At 39.9% G+C, this 18468-nt stretch overlaps 1 protein-coding gene across 1 annotated transcript in view; it reads right to left on the reverse strand.

Annotated features, from left to right (window-relative positions):
• Window positions 1-17266, reverse strand: part of LOC110503901 (nectin-3-like protein) — a 70442-nt gene extending 53176 nt beyond the window's left edge. Inside the window, exon 1 of the mRNA XM_021582532.3 lies at window positions 17030-17266. Within this exon, the coding sequence (XP_021438207.2) occupies window positions 17030-17123 (94 nt within the window). The 5' untranslated portion in view covers window positions 17124-17266. The remainder of the gene's footprint in view (window positions 1-17029) is intronic.
• Window positions 17267-18468: the final 1202 nt, after the last annotated feature.

Raw genomic sequence — 18468 nt, forward strand, 5'->3', positions numbered from 1 at the left:
AATCCAAGCGTTTGGGTAAGTTTATCGGTCGCTCGACAAAACATTATGTACACCTAGCATCTAGTAGCTTGGTCACGAAAATCAGAAAATAAATCAAATTAATCGTTTACCTTTGATGATCTTCGGATGTTTTCACTCACGAGACTCCCAATTACACAATAAATGTTCCTATTGTTCCATAGATTATTTTTATATCCAAAATACCTCCGTTTGTTTGGCGCGTTATGTTCAGAAATCCACAGGAAAGAGCGGTCACGACAACGCGGACAAATTCCAAATAGTATCTGCAATGTCCAAAGAAACATGTCAAACGTTTTTTATAATCAATCCTCAGGTTGTTTTTAAAATATATAATCGATAATATATCAACCGCAACTGTCTTTTTCAGTCGGCGCGGGAAAGGCAATGGCTGGCCAAACTCTGTTACGCTTCCAAAACGCTGCTGGCACCTGGCCATACAATGACGCAATGTTCTCTTTCTCGCTCATTTTTCAAAATAAAAAGCCAGAAAGTATGTCTAAAGACTGTTGACACCTTGAGGAAGCAACAGGAAAAGGAATCTGGTTGATATCCCTTTAAATGGAGCAAAGGCAGGCTATTGAACATGGAGTTTTCAAAATAGAAGCCATTTCCTGGTTTGATTTTCCTCAGGGTTTCGTCTGCAATATCTGTTCTGTTATACTCACAGACAATATTTTGACAGTTTTGGAAACTTTAGAGTGTTTTCTATCCAATACTAATAATAATATGCATATATTAGCGACTGAGTAGCAGGCCGTTTAGTTTGGTCAACTTATTCATCCAAGCTACTCAATACTGCCCCCCAGCCATAAGAAGTTAAGAGGCACTGACCCAACAATGATAAAGAGTGACTATGTGCAGTGCACACATAGCCAATGATCTCCTCTGGTGCCAATAAGATAGGCTATAGGCCTACTGTTAGCTCAATTAAATTGAGAAATGTAATAACTCATTGAGATTAGTATTTTCATTATCTTCTCTTTCCAGCAATAGCCATTCGCTTTCCAAACTATGTTTTCCCCCGATTTAATTTATAAATATTGTGATATGCCTAGCTGGGCCTCTCTACTTTTTACTGACAGTCACAACTCAACAATCATCTATTTGGTATTTGCAGAGTGCGTTCCCTAAATTGCGTGTGCTTGCAATTCATTTTTTTAAGGCTAGGGGAAACTAATTATCCTCTGTGGCCAAATCATGCTTTATTGGCCTATGTTGAATGATTCATTTATTCATGTATAGACTGGAGTAGGCTAATTAAGCTATATCATTTTGGCAATTAAATTTACTTAGGGAGAGCTTCCTTTAGCCGTATGGATGCGCCGCCTATGAGCATACGTCAATCTACTATCCCCCATAGTAGAAAAGTTTACCTATTCTATTGGTCAGCTGGGTAAGAAACAAATAGCTCTGGGACAGCTGTGGGACGATAGATCCCAAATTCATACAACCAGTAGGCCTAAGCTACATAAAACAATGTTTTAAACAACACTTAAAACGCAATGAATGATGCAACAGATCATAACATTTAGCTTAAAATGTTGATATACTATTATTTCTTAACATTACTAGCGCAGCAACGCGCACAAGGCAGTAGGCTATGTGCTAATGTGCATTTGGCTACTGGACAATGAAAGAAAGTTGAAAACCAATATTGGTTTAAATGGCATATGGAAGTCTAAATAAAATAATTGCCACTACAGATATGGTTGGATTTTGCCTAGGCTACTTTGAAGCAAGGTAAAATGTGCCTCATAATATGTATTAAAACTTTCAGGATTCAAACAATTAAAAAGCTATATGTTTTCAAATTGCATTCTGCCTCCACCTCATTGCAAAGTGGTGTGTGACACGCTGATGAAGCCTGTCTTCCATTGCCAAGGTATTTGAATGGCGAATGGGAAGCACGTTTCAATGACCAGTTGAGAAATAAAAATAATAACTATTTTTAATCGTGGCCAAAAAACTATTTTTAATAGGGATGCATGATATATCGGAATCGGCCGTTATTAGCTAAAAATTCCAACATCGGTATCGGTTCGACGTCTAGTTTAACGGCGATGTGCAAAACCGATGTCAAAGCTGACGTGCATACCTATATAATGTAGGTACATGATGTAATGACGCCACGTAAAATGTTGCGCTACACGTGCAACACAGCATTCCTAACCTAGCCCACAATGTCTGCTGTGTGGATTGAGCAGTCAACAAGTTGGGCAGTCATTTGAAAGAGTAAGAATATTTCAGCGAGACAACGAAAAGGCGAAATCCATTAACGCCAAGATAATTTAATTAATTGCCCTTGACAATCAACTGTTCTCTGTCGTGGGTTATGTTGGCTTTCGCTACTGGTCGAGCACTGGTACAGACTACCAAGTGTGCTATTTTTCAGATGTTGCCCTACCGGAGTTACACAGTAATTGTGTCACTGCTATTAGCTTGACGACATACTATGGAACGCAGTTTGGGTGTCAAAAAAGATACACGTCAAACACAATTTAACAATAACACTATTTGAAGCGTTAAATAACACAGTTCTATTATAGAATGTTGTGTGATCTGAATTTGCACGTGCAAGCCAAGCGCCACCACTATTATCAGTAGCATGGCCAAAGCAGTACAAAAACAAACAAACAAGCAAACAAGCAAACACCGGCCATGAACGATGTGTTTACAATACCACGTTGGTAATAAAGCATTATTTGTTTGACTGCAACTTCTGGGGTAGCTAGCTAGCTTTAGCTTGGTATCTAGCTAGCACCAATACAACCAGCCTGAAAACAATGACCAGTACAAAATGCAGTCCTGAGGATTTAGGAATCCTTGTGAGTAAGTATGAGCTAGGTAGCCACTTGTTGTTCGCCTATTGAAATTGAACTTCAGTTCATGAAAATAAATAGCTAGCCAGCTACTTAACCCTGTTGTCCAAAGCTAACGTTATAAGCAGCCAGCTAGCTTCATCTGGCTAGTGAGGCTCGACCGGTTATGTGTTGTGACTCTGGCCACAATAAGGATTAGGCACAATAGTGGAATTTGCAGTTAGCCTTCAAAATAAAAGTACCTCTTTGAAAGTGATGCAGAAGGTTACAATTGGTGGAATCATGCCATATTTAGACTAGATAATGTTAAACAAGGTTGGAATGTGAAGCAATGAAATGGGGTATCAGTCTACCCGTGACACCCACAGAACACAACTGTGAAGAGTTTACCCAAATATTTGTGTTGTAGCTCTTATCGTGGGATTGTGACTGTGTGAAACCACCTCCCCAGTCAGCCTATTGTGTGTATTGACATTCATATTGCACTGTACAGCTTTACCTAAGGATTGGGGATCAATTAGTATTGCTTTTCCTCTGGAATAGTGTTCAATACTAATGTTCTCGGTCACTAAGTAGACTGATACCTATGGATTGTGGATCAATGACATGGGGTAAGGTTGTACAGTGAAATAAGTATGCCCCCAATGCAATTCCAAAGTATAATACATCCAGTGTGATTTCAACAGATTTTTGTCAAATTAACAAATTGTCTTTTGTTGATTTTATATAGTTATTTTTTTTGTTTAACCTTTATTTAACTAGGCAAGTCAGTTAAGAACAAATTCGTATTTACAATGACGGCCTATTCCGACCAAACCTGGACGATTCTGGATTTGAACCAGGGACTGTAGTGACACCTCTTGCACTGAGATACAGTGCCTTAGTCGATTCTGTCGAGTCGAGTCCTTAGTCGAGTCGATTCGAGTCGATTCGATTTAGACGATTCTGGATTTGAACCAGGGACTGTAGTGACACCTCTTGCACTGAGATACAGTGCCTTAGTCCGCTGCGTCCATGTGTGTGTATGTGTGTGTGTGTTATTTAACTGTACTAGAATGCTTAAAAGGCCGCTCAAATTTTAAATATCGGTATCGTTTTTTTGGGGGGGGGGAATGTAATATCGGTGCATCACACATTTTTAACACATGATTGCATTTTAAATTGTTGTGCAATGATTGGGTTTATAAAAGCGCTGTCTGACAAATTTTCCGCTCATATGTATGTTGTGGGCGTGTGATAAATAAGATACACACAAGCGGAAATTTAATTCCACAAAATTATGCCAATTAACCCATAGACCGACAAGCATGACCGGTCAAATGTATTTCCATCAATGAATAGGCTAAAAAGCATAATTTCTTCTAATTTTCTTCTTCTGTTGGACAATTGGCCAGTGCCAAAAGCTGGCTATTACCGGCTATTGGAAATCCTGGTAAGCACTCACCCCACATGCCTCTACTTTTAGGTCACGAGGACTATGTATGCATCCCAAATGGCAACCTATTCCCTTTATAGTGCACTACCATTGACCAGGGCCCACAGGGCTCTGGTCAAAAGTAGTCCACTGTAGGGAATAGGGTGCCATTTAGGGGTAGAAACCACGTCAAAAGGGACCCCAAAACAAGACTGAAATTGTACCCTGCTACCCCTACAGCTCTGCTCCCCAGATAATTCCCTCCACACGGCAGCCACTCGTTAAAAACTTCCAGCGTAACTACAAAGACAAGGAGGAGCGCTGCAAACAAACAAGCTCTTTGTGTAATGTCCTTGGTGACAGGGACGAGGACACAGTAGCTCCCTCCCGAGTCATGACGAGTTTGTTTGCTTCACATGGCCCTCCAGTACTTGTGAACTAGAACTGAAGTGGAGAGAAGAGTACAATTGTCATTCATTCGCTTGGGATACATACCTCACACTTGCTAGGTCCGACGTAAACTGTCACTCAAAGGAGCTGATTACATGCGAAAATATGGAAGAAGCTAGACAACTTTTAATTGATTGAACTTTGAAGGTGTCCCAACTGACACATTCAGAGTAAAGACGTGATTATGATGTTTGGAAAGTGTCGCCTTTGTATCCCAGAATAAAATTATTTTTACTTTTGGCTTTTAGGCTATTTGCATGTGGAAATCAAATCGCTGCAAACAAAAGGTCTGTTGTTTTAACTAGCACTGTCTCCTCAAATCACATACATCAAAAGAGCATGTCTGCAGGAGTTACCGAGGTCTACGTTACAGAGTTAGCACGGTATGTGTGCGAGTTCATTACAACTGACAGTTGAGTGAGTGGTGAAAAAGGAGACGCACTAGTTTCCCATAACCCATGAGCTCCTATCCTAGAGGGACTACTCTGCTGACTGTGCACATCCTGCCTACACTGCCCTGTGCCACTCTAATACCTCACTGTTAAACCACAATGCCCCAATTGCATCAGGTGTTTGCTGTGATCTGCTCTCCCAGTGTAAAAAAATACATTCCTGACAGCGAGGCAGCAGTGGGCAAAATAGTTTTTAAAGGTTGCCTCTATTCATTCACAGTATGGTCATTAACCATGACAAATATCTGAAAGCCATTTATGCCACCCAGTTATAAATATGGAAGACTCCAAGAAGCCAGAATATAACCTAAGAAGCAATGGCAACACTTTCAGGTTGCCCGTGTGCTATCATGTAGCCTAGTTACTTTGCATGAAACTACAGTTTAGATAAATAAGACCTACATGAAAAAGCCTAATGGTTGAATTGTAAGTTACAAACTTAGCTTTGTTACTGTGTAGTTATATGCAAATAGCCTAATGCACACTACAAAATGAAGTAGTAAGACAACTAGTTTAATGGATTCTGTACAACTTTATAGAGCGACTGAAACATTCAGATTGACTTTGTTCATTCCAGAACAACAGAGTTCTTTGAATATAGAAGAAAAAAACATCACATCAAACAGTATAGCCTACTTCCTAAACAACAGCATGTTATGAAAGACATGAATTGAACATCATGTCACTGAACCTGATAGCCTTCCTTTCCTAAAAGGAAAACAGAGCTCTGGAAGAAGTGCTGTGTCACAGCTTCATAGGCAGCAGCATTGCTTACTGTTTAATCCCAGTTAGAGCCATGTTCAAGAGCGGATGTCCCATGATGCCAGGGCTGGAGGTCAATCTGTTACATTCACTAATGGACTATTACTATAGTACCGGACGGGGTGCTGCTGTACAGCCTGCATGGCTGCAGTTGCATCCCAAAAGGTGCCCATAGGGCTAGTCTAAAGTAGTGCACTATAGGGAATAGGGTGCCAATTGGGAAGCATGGCTACCTCTGATCTGACAGTCACATCTGTCAGAGGAGGAGGATGGGGGCTCTGCAGCACACTCCCCACACAGCCACCCTGCTCTCCACACAGCCAGCCCGCTCCCCACACAGCAAGCCACCAGCCGCCACTTCCCACAACAAAGCACAACACTCATCTTCTGATGGGTCTTCCCTCAAAATAGCCTTTTAATGTGATAGGGAGATTTCAGACCCGAGTCTGCTGCTGCCTCACAAGTGAGATTAAGAGAGGATCAGATGGGATACAACAGCTGCACATCATAGATGTGAACCCAAAACACAGCTTCTTTCGAAGCCTTGTATAGCTAAGCTTACCAATAGCAATTACATCTTGCTTTTCCAAAACATAGCAAGGCCAGATTTGGTTTGTTGTGTGTGTACTGTGTAGCTTCAAAATAGTTTGTTTGGCTCTGAACTTTAACCAATAAGAGGAAGAAAAATAATGGTAATTTATTAGTAACAGAGACTGATAAAGTGAAGAGAAACTAATAAAGTGCATCAGCAATGGCACCTTTTTGTAGGCACTAATGGAGGCTCACTCTGGCATGGCTCGTTGGACAAAGCCTTTGGGGAAATTAATGTTTTTTTTTGTGGGGGTTTTGGATAAACAAACAAAAATAAGGTATTCGGTAAACACAGGCTTAGGAGATCTTTACCTGTTGTTCTATGAGATCATTTTTATCAGCCAACATCCCTTTATTTATTTATTTCACCTTTATTTAACCAGGTAGGTTAGTTGAGAACAAGTTCTCATTTGCAACTGCGACCTGGCCAAGATAAAGCATAGCAATTCGACACATACAACAACACAGAGTTACACATGGAATAAACAAAACATACAGTCAATAATACAGTAGAACAAAAGAAAACAAAAAGTCTATATACAGTGAGTGCAAATTAGGTAAGTTAAGGAAATAAATAGGCCATGGTGGCGAAGTAATTACAATATAACAATTAAACACTGGAATGGTAGATCGGCAGAAGATGAATGTGCAGGTAGAGATACTGGGGTGCAAAGGAGCAAAATAAATAAATACCAGTATGGGGATGAGGTAGGTAGATAGATGGGCTGTTTACAGATAGGCTAAGTACAGGTGCAGTGATCTGTAAAATGCTCTGACAGCTGGTGCTTAAAGCTAGTGAGGGAGATGTGAGTCTCCAGCTTCAGAGATTTTTGCAATTCGTTCCAGTCATGGGCAGCAGAAAACTGGAAGGAAAGACGACAAAAGGAGGAATTGGCTTTGGGGGTGACCAGTGAGATATACCTGCTGGAGCGCGTGCTACAAGTGGGTGCTGCTATGGGGGCCAGTGAGCTGAGATATGGCGGGGCTTTACCTAGCAGAGACTTGTAGATAACCTGTAGCCAGTGGGTTTGGCGACGAGTATGAAGCGAGGGCCAACCAACGAGAGCGTACAGGTCGCAATGGTGGGTAGTGTATGGGGCTTTGGTGACAAAACGGATGGCGCTGTGATAGACTGCATCCAGTTTGTTGAGTAGAGTGTTGGAGGCTATTTTATAGATAACATCACCGAAGTCGGGGATCGGTAAGATGGTCAGTTTTACGAGGGTATGTTTGGCAGCATGAGTTAAGGATGCTTTGTTGTAGTTGTCCACGTATTCTAAGTCAGAGCCGTCCAGAGTAGTGATGCTGGACGGGCGAGCAGGTGCGGGCAGCGATCGATTGAAAAGCATGCATTTAGTTTTACTTGCGTTTAAGAGCAGTTGGAGGCCACGGAAGGAGAGTTGTATGGCATTGAAGCTCGTCTGGAGGTTAGTTAACACAGTGTCCAAGGATTTGTCATTATGAGGTATTTTATGTATATTGATGAGGAACATTTAATATTTAAGTCAAAGGGTCTATGGTCTTCAATTACAAACCTCACAGTTTGGTGGAACCACACCTGTGACTATCCCCTCCTCCCCTTAGTCGACCTCATCAGTCTTTCTATACTCTGGGAGCGCTGAAAATGACACATTCAGGAAATTTCGTCTACCCTCCAACTCTATCAAATCTGCTCTTCTTAAAATCCCCCACAGTCCATACAGTCAGAGGAATCCCTGGCACACTGTCCAACACTAGTCTACACACTACATCACCTTTTACTGAAAAAAATATAGCTCCCTAAGCACTGTTTATCTACTGTCTGATGGTCAAGATTTATGAACCCATAAATAATGTGGTCGTAAAGAGAGTGAGAAAGACAGCATACATGCAGGCGTGGTTGTGTGGAAGGGGAGTTATTACCAATCTAGGCTATAATGGGGTCATATCAGATTACTTCAGACTAAAACAACAATAATACAGATCAGTGATTTACTGTTATTTGCTTTGGTTAATGTTTTTCCTGGTTCATTTTTTACTTTAATAAACGGTAGTACAGTATGTGTTGTGTCCTGCTATGAGTATGTGGTATAGTATGGTATAGGTTACGTCCTAAATGACACCCTATTCCCTATATTGTGCATTATCTTTGACCAGAGCCCTGGCCCTGGTCAAAAGAAGAGCACTATAAGGAGAATATGGTGCCATTTGTGACCCAACCACAGAGTGGAGTATAGTATGCCTCCCTCCCCAGCTGCTCTGTTTGTGACAGCGAGACTGGAAGGTGCTCTGGAATGGAGCCCAACTGCAGGTCAATACTTCCAGACTCTGCGGCAGCAGTGCTTTTCCTCTCTCAGTCACTGAAATGTCTTCATTTCCCCTGCCGCCACACACACCCAGCCTTAAGAGGCTCCACTTCTCTCCCCTGCTCGTCTCTCCTCCTCCTGACATGTTCCATTCCTTTCTCCTGTTTTTATTTCTCAATTTCCCATTGTATACCAGCCTCCTTAGTCCTCATATCATTCAGTCTCAACTCCCTCTTTTTCCTTAAGCAGCAGCATAGGCACTGACATGTGGATTGAGATTGAGGAAATGAAAGTCTGTATTATTAGGAGATTCATGTGAAGTTAAATCAATGCAAGTCATTTAGGATATCATGATTCCAGTAGTTAGCTAAATTACTGTCACCCTTGATATCAAGGAAACATGATACAGTGACAAAATGTTAATGTGGGGAATCTGAGGGGGGATTTTATTTTTTTTACTTTGTTAACATAGAGTATTACAGTATGAGTCATGATAACCATAAAACCTAACAAGGAAATGGTTTCAATAAGACCCCAAGCCATAAGACTGCTGAACAATTAAGCAAATGGCCACCCGGACTACTTACTCCTCTTGCACTTTGATGCAGTGCCTTAGACCAATGCGCCACTCAGGAGCACACTGCTGGTACTCACTGTTTATTATCTACTGCATAGTCACTTTACCCCTACCTACATGTACCAATTACCTCGACTAATCTGTACTCCTGCACATTGACTTGGTACTGGTACTCCCTGTATATAGCCCCGTTATTTACATTTTATTGTTACTTTTTTATTTTACTTTAGTTTATTTAGTAAATATTTTCTTAACTATTTCTGGAACTGAATTGTTGGTTAAGGGCTCGTAAGTAAGTATTTCACGGTAAGGTCTACTACACCTGTTGTATTCAGAGCATGTGACAAATAAAATTAGATTTTGATTTAATTTGTTTTTCCACCATACATTTTTCCATAGAGGATTTTATAAACACTTAAAATAAAGTCTGCGTTTTGTGTGGTCTTACCCTGGATAACCTTGTAAATCTCTCTAGGACTATGTGACTTTTAATAAATATATTATTTAACCTTTATTTAAATAGGCAAGTCAGTTAAGAACAAATTTTTATTTACAATGACAGCCTAGCCTGGCGACGCTGGGCCAATTGTGTGCCGCCCTATGGGACTCCCAATCACGGCCGGATGTGATACAGCCTGGAATTGGAACAGGGATTATAGTAACGCCTCTTGCACTGAGGTGCATTGCCTTAGACCACTGTGCCACTCGGGAGCCCATCTTGCATGACGTCTACTTTTATGCTAATTAGCATTTTTGAATCAGAGAGTAAATAGAGCCAAATATATTGATAAAAGTCACCATGTCTGAGAGAGATTTACATGGTTATCAAAACGTCATGCCAGGATAAGCCTACACCTAGCAAACATTTGCCGATTTCTGTTAGGGAATACCTACTCTGAAGTGGGTGTGCGCTCTTCACAACTCAATTCGCCTTTGAGCTCCTAAACAACTGCAATTCTTCTTTTACTTTGGTAAAGGGTAAAGTCTCCAAAACTTTGTTCTCTTTTCGGTACAGATTCTTGTTTTGGGAACAGAAAACTGCATTGAGATCAAATGTGTTATTAATGAGAAAATTAGTAGAATGATGGGACCAAAATAGATCTCGTTCCATCTTCTTCCACTGACAGTGTTATGCCGAAAAGCTTCCCCCTGACAGAATTCTCCCCCCGCCTTTGCGTGAACATGGACGCACTCAATTCTTCATTGCTGCGACTTGCTTGCTAGTTGAGATTTCTGATCACGTTAGGCTGCGTTTCATTTTATTTTTTGTGTCGGTTTGATCGCAGGGGAGGCACTAGTAACGGCTGCAGTTTTCAGTTAGGCTATTTGTTTCAAGTGTATTAGTCTTTAAATAAATCTCTTTGCCAAAATGTGTCATCTCTCCCATTTCTTATTTGACTAGTAGTTCTGAAATGTTTATTGCTTGCCTAAATTTTACTCCTTCCTCTGTTTAATATAATACACATACATTACTTATTAATTTTGGTTGCCTATCCTGACGTGAAGTTTGTTCTATAGAAATGTGTGCCACAAGAAGTATTAGACTCTAGTCACAAAAGGAAGTGGTTATTTCAGCAATAAGTTTTCAGAGCCCTCTACAGTTCTCTCTACCCATCCCTCAATCCCCCATCCCATTGTGCTTTTTCCTCTAATGGCTTTTCCTAAAAAAAAATTACACTTTTTCTGTTTTACTTTTTAAGAATGTAGGTACAGTAGAAATAATAAAAATAATAAAAACAATAAATCAAAAGTGTACTCTGGGTTGAAAAATAAATATATTCAAATATATAAGTCAACATGAGTGCATATCCATAATCACAGGAAACTTATGATAATAGAAAAAAATAAATACATAATAATAATAATAATAATAATAAAATTAACAAAACTATGACTGAATGTGCCTCCGTGAAGAATCTCCTCCCCAATAGGACACCCCCAGCACCTCCGCCATCTCCATCAACCTCCCCCCACCCCCCACCCCTCAACCACAAAACACAATAATGACAATAATAATAATATAAATTAAAATCCAAAATATATATACAGTCGTGGCCAAAAGTTGAGAATGACACAAATATTAATTTCCACAAAGTTTGCTGCTTCAGTGTCTTTGGATATGTTTGTCAGATGTTACTATGGAATACTGAAGTATAATTACAAACATTTCATAAGTGTCAGAGGATTTAATTGACAACTACATGAAGTTGATGCAAAGACTCAATATTTGCAGTGTTGACCCTTCTTTTTCAAGACCTCTGCAATCCGCCCTGGCATGCTGTCAATGAACTTCTGGGCCACATCCCTGACTGGTGACAGCCAATTCTTGCATAATCAATGCTTGGAGTTTGTCAGAATTTGTTGGTTTTTGTTTGTCCACTCGTCTCTTGAACACAAGTTCTCAATGGGATTAAGGTCTGGGGAGTTCCCTGGCCATGGACCCAAAATATCGATGTTTTGTTCCCCGAGCAACTTAGTTATCATTTCTGCCTTATGGCAAGGTGCTCCATCATGCTGGAAAAGGCATTGTTCGTCACCAAACTGTTCCTGGATGGTTGGGAGAAGTTGCTCTCGGAGGATGTGTTGGTACCATTCCTTATTCATGGCTGTGTTCTTTGGCAAAATTGTGAGTGATCCCACTCTGTTGGCTGAGAAGCAACCCCACACATGAATGGTCTCAGGATGCTTTACTGTTGGCATGACACAGGACTGATGGTAGCGCTCACCTTGTCTTCTCCAGACAAGCTTTTTTCCAGATGCCCCAAACAATCGGAAAGGGGATTCATCAGAAAAAATTACTTTACCCCAGTCCTCAGCAGTTCAATCCCTGTACCTTTTGCAGAATATCAGTCTGTCCCTGATGTTTTTCCTGGAGAGAAGTGGCTTCTTTGCTGCCCTTCTTGACACCAGGCCATCCTCCAAAAGTCTTCGCCTCACTGTGGGTGGAGATTAGAGGTTGACCGATTAATCGGAATGGCCGATTTAATTAGGGCCGATTTCAAGTTTTCATAACAATCAGAAATTGGTAATTTTGGACGCCGATTTTGCAGATTTTTGTTTTTTACACCTTTATTTCATCTTTATTTAACGAGGCAAGTCAGTTAAGAACACATTCTTATTTTCAATGACGGCCTTGGAATGGTGGGTTAACTGCCTTGTTCAGGGGCAGAACGACAGATTTTTACCTTGTCAGCTCAGGGATTCAATCTTGCAACCTTACGGTTCACTAGTCCAACACTCTAACCACCTGCCTCACGAGGAGCCCGCTTGTTATGCGAATGCAGTAAGAAGCCAAGGTGAGTTGCTAGCTAGCATTAAACTTAATCAATCATAATCACTAGTTATAACTACACATGGTTGATGATATTACTAGTTTATCTAGCATGTCCTGCGTGCATTTAATCGATGCAGTGCGCATTCGCGAAAAAGGACTGTCGTTGCTCCAACGTGAACCTAACCATAAACACCAATGACTTTCTTAAAATCAATACACAGAAGTATATATTTTTAAACCTGCCTATTTAGCTAAAAGAAATCCAGGTTAGCAGGCAATACTGATGGATGCCATCCGTTAGATAAAATACGGAACGGTTCCGTATTTCACTGAAAGAATAAACGTCTTGTTTTCGAGATGATAGTTTCCGGATTCGACCATATTAATGACCTAAGGCTCGCATTTCTGTGTGTTATTATGTTATAATTAAGTCTATGATTTGATAGAGCAGTCTGACTGAGCGATGGTAGGCACCAGCAGGCTCATTAGCATTCATTCAAACAGCACTTTCATGCGTTTTGGCAGCAGCTCTGCTGTTTATGACTTCAAGCCTATCAACTCCCGAGATTAGGCTGGTGTAACGATGTGATGTGAAATGGCTAGCTAGTTAGCGGGGTGCGCGCTATTAGCGTTTCAAACGTCACTTGCTCTGAGACTTGGAGTAGTTGTTCCCCTTGCTCTGCATGGGGAACGCTGCTTCGAGTGTGGCTGTTGTCGTTGTGTTCCTGGTTCAAGCCCAGGTAGGAGCGAGGAGAGGTATGGAAGCTATACTGTTACACTGGCAATACTAAAGTGTCTATAAGAACATCCAATAGTCAGGTATATGAAATACAAATGGTATAGAGAGAGAGTCCTATAATAACTACAACCTAAAACTTCTTACCTGGGAATATTGAAGACTCATGTTAAAAGGAACCACCAGCTTTCATATGTTCTCATGTTCTGAGCAAGGAACTTAAACATTAGCTTTCTAACATGGCACATGTTGCACTTTTACTTTCTTCTCCAACACTTTGTTTTTGCATTATTTAAACCAAATTGAACATGTTTCATTATTTATTTGAGGCTAAATCGATTTTATTTATGTATTATATTAGGTTAAAATAAGTGTTAATTCAGTATTGTTGTAATTGTCATTATTACAAATAAATGTCAAAAATCGGCCGATTAATCGGTTTTGGCTTTTTTTGTCCTCCAATAGTCGGTATCGGCGTTGAGAAATCATAATCGGTCGACCTCTAGTGCCGATGCACTCACACCTGCCTGCTGCCATTCCTGAGCAAGCTCTGTACTGGTGGTGCCCCGATCCCGCAGCTGAATCAACTTTAGGAGACGGTCCTGGCGCTTGCTGGACTTTCTTGGGCGCCCTGAAGCATTCTTCACAACAATTGAACCGCACTCCTTGAAGTTCTTGATGATCCTATAAATGGTTGATTTTAGGTGCAATCTTACTGGCAGCAATATCCTTGCCTGTGAAGCCCTTTTTGTGCAAAGCAATGATGGTGGCACATGTTTCCTTGCAGATAACCATGGTTGACAGAGGAAGAACAATGATTCCAAGCACCACCCTCCCTTTGAAGCTTCCAGTCTGTTATTCAAACTCAATCAGCATGACAGAGTGAGCTCCAGCCTTGTCCTCGTCAACACTCACACCTGTGTTAATGAGAGAATCACTGACATGATGTAAGCTGGTCCTTTTGTGGCAGGGCTGAAATGCAGTGGAAATGTTTTTTGGCAAAGAGGGACTTTGCAATTAATTGCAATTCATCTGATCACTCTTCATAACATTCTGGAGTATATGCAAATTGCCATCATACAAACTGAGGCAGCAGACTTTGTGAAAATTAATATTTGTGTCATTCTCAAAACTTTTGGCCACTACTGTATATGTACAGTACATACACATAGTCACAGGACACTCAACTTATCTATTTTCCTACATCAGATATGCAGGTGACAATCCACCTGGATGACAGCACATAATCAGCAAGACAGAGATGCTCTTCGAGGGAATGCCTGCCCATTCTCAGATGTTAGATAATCCGAGATGATCACGTCATTTACATTCCAGCCATTTTCAACTCCAGATTTGACTACTTCAACTCACACCCTGCTGGAATCCCTGAATTCTCAAATGACCCCCTTATTAACCTCTGTTATTAATCTCTATATTGTAATCAATAAAGTGTTTCAAAATGCTGTACTTTTATTAACATATGTTCAGATCATTCCTGAGAGAGAAGCGGTGTAATATCTCCAGATGGGCGTGTGGTACCCTTCCTCACCCATGCCAACAAGATGTTACTTCTTGAGGGGTCTTTGTCTTGAAAGTAAGTATGAGAGTATAAGTAATGTACAATTAACCTACTGAAAGTATACTGACTAAAAGGCAAAACAGAACTGTCAAATGATATTATAGCTGTGTCGTTGTATACTTGCGAATTAGAATCTTAAGTGTAACATCATTTTGTTGGGGAAAATACATTTATTTCCCGGTTTGCTGAATGTGTTCTGAAGGAGGAGTCAATTGTCATTTCAAACAGGGACAAAGATGTTAACATCATGAGAGAAGAAATAGCAGTCACTCTCCTCCAAAACACTAGCCAACTGATCTGAGACAACTGTGCCACTTCTGTGGGGAGCTGGACAATAATGAGGAAGACACTAACTGGGTAATTGCTTGTTCACTTCTAAAGGCACATTTTTAGGAGTACGATTTTGTATAAGCAGTTGTCTGATAATTAAATAATTGTAATTCAAGAAAATGTACTTAATGATTTAAATATGAACATTTTTCATATCAATTTGAGATTGGTTGTGACTGCCCACGATGGTTCCACCAGACCTGTATGAAAACCATCCCATCATTGGAGGATTATGTCTGCGCTGCCTGTCAGAACTAGGTTAGGCTTGAGTTCCAGGCGATGGTTTCACCTGGAAAACTTTCCATAAAAAGTGGACTAAATGTTCAGTTGAGCTGGTGCAGCTTTCCAATATTTGTTTATGTTATTTATTGTCTTTTTGTATTTGATTTGTCATTTTATCTTATTATGCAAAGATTTAAATTTATATTTCTTATTTAATGTTTGTTAACAAACTTAACTTTGTCATGTTTTTGTGTGTGATAATATTTGTGTATTATCATTATTTTCTTAAACATTACAAAATGTTTCTAAAATAAAAGTTTGTTACTTTATACTCTAATTTTGCTTTCTGTTGCACACACTACTGGTCAACATGAGCCAAAATGATTCTGAAGTGTGCCAGGCCTTGCAGTCCCCCCCCCCCCCCACACACACACACAGCTATTTTCCTATATTTTGTGGCTAGAGTCAAATACTTTCTGTGGCACACATCAGAGTCAAATACTTTCTATAGAACAAACTTCACGTAGGCAACCGAAATTAATAATTAATGTGTGTGTGTGTTAAATTAAACAGAGGGAGAAAAACGTATGCAAGCAACAAACATTTTAGAACAACTACTAGTCGAATAAGACATGGGAAAGATGACGAATTTATTGCTCGAGCTTTATTTATAGACTAATACAATTGAAACAAATAGCCAAACCGAAAACTGCAGACATTACTAGTTCCTCCCCCGCGATCAAACCGAAATATAAAAATGTATATAAAATTAAATGCAGACTAAAGTCATCAGAAATCCAAACTAGCACGCAAGTCGTGATGAATGAAGAATTGAGTGAGTGCGCGTTCACGCGAAGATGGGGGGAGAATTTCTGGCACAACACCGGCCAATGCAATGTGCTACCATATCTGGCAGTGAGTGGAAACGCCAAGTGGATGCTTCACAATAGAAACAGCAAACTTAATTAAAGCGCACAACAAACGAAATGGTCGGACACCTGAGATTAGCTAACACTAGTTAGTCAGCACACGATATCAGAAAGCTTCATTTTGTTGATGTAAATTACTGTAAATAGAACCACACAATTAATCAAACAATATTTCCTTAGTTGCGATGGCAAATTTCGATTCGAAAGATGCGGGGGAAAAAGTGAACTTCATTGCATTTGTTAGTAATGACGCACAGTAGCCAATGGAGTAAATACTAGAACGTTAACTAGCCTTCTGATCATACTTTAATTGAGGGACTAAAACCCGTAACTCGCGACTGTGCACACACACACACACACACACACACACACACACACACACACACACACACACACACACACACACACACACACACACGTCGTTCCCATTCCGGCCATAGAATTAGCATTCCCGTTAGCAAAGCTAGCTAGCTACAGACAGTACTTTACCACGTAGCTATCAAACAACAACTTCAAATGCCAACTTCAATATCCAGAACTTTAAAATACATTCGTAAATACAGAAGTAAAAGAAAACTAATAACTTACAGGTAAATACATAAATGAGAAGCAAAACTGTGGCGGCTTGCAGTCCATTGGGCGGCAGAGTCTTGTGGTAATCGAGTAGCAATCTTTTCGCCATGATTTCCCAGTGCACTTTGGTTCCTTACTTCGCTCAGCTTCTACGTCTGTTCTACTGCTGATTGCTTCTCTAGCAACTCCTCTCCATAGCGACCGCCCGGGCGCGAGAGCTGTACCACTTCTGGGATTGACAGGGGCACACACCTTAATCAGTCAACAAATTCCTTTTTGTTATGCTTTGTAAATACATGAATACATTTTACAGTGTATAGCTAAGTAGTTAATGTGTCAAGACTTTATAGACCTTTATTAGACTTAAACCCCTTATTATTGACCAATGACTAAGTGAAATTGAAATGGTGCACTGTAAATCATCTTATATCAGTCATCCATTCAAGAATAGCCCTAATATAATTTCACAATTAGGCATATTTTTGTTGTGATAGTGTACTTTCACGGGGTATTTCATTTCTGTCAATTGTGTAATGTCGATCCTGTGTTTGTGATCACTTTGAGAATGATCCCTTGTCTGAAAGACATGAATCAAATAAACATTTAGGAGAGTGCAAGACCTGAGTCAAGATCCCTTAACCAGTGTTAATTAAGTCTAAAAACAACTGTTGGGATTGTTTACAGCCCCTTTAAAGAAAACACAGCAGGTCTGGAGTTAACATTGCATCCAACCAAATAGCATAGCACCATTGCCAGGTTACCACTAAATGAACACTGAAGTCTCCATTTGGATGAGGTCTGATAATCTTCTCATCAATTAGACTGATGGTTTTATCACATACAGTGACTTCAGAAAGTATTCACACCCCTTGACTTTTTCAACATTTTGTTGCCTGAATTTAAAATGGATTAAATCGAGATTTGTTTAAATTAATGGCCTACACACAATACCCCATAATGTCAAAGTGAATTCATTTTTTTTTTTTACAAATGAATTAAAAATGAAAGCTGAAATGTCTTGAGTCAATAAGTATTCAACCCCTTTGTAATGGCAAATCTAAATAAGTTCAGGAGTAAAAATGTGCTTAACAAGTCACATAATAAGTTGCATGGACTCACTCTGTGTGCAGTAATAGTCTTTAACATGATTTTTGAATGATTGCCTCATCTCTGTGCCCAACACATACAATTACAGTGGGGCAAAAAAGTATTTAGTCAGCCACCAATTGTGCAAGTTCTCCTACTTAAAAAGATGAGAGGCCTGTAATTTTCATCATAGGTACACTTCAACTATGACAGACAAAATGAGAAAAAAAATCCAGAATAATTTTTTATGAAAATATTTGCAAATTAGGATGGAAAATAAGTATTTGGTCAATAACAAAAGTTTATCTCAATACTTTGTTATATACCCTTTGTTGGCAATGACAGAGGTCAAATGTCTTCACAAGGTT

Source organism: Oncorhynchus mykiss, chromosome 24 (assembly GCF_057628025.1).
Source record: "Oncorhynchus mykiss isolate SJ-2025 chromosome 24, ASM5762802v1, whole genome shotgun sequence".
NCBI lineage: Eukaryota > Metazoa > Chordata > Actinopteri > Salmoniformes > Salmonidae > Oncorhynchus > Oncorhynchus mykiss.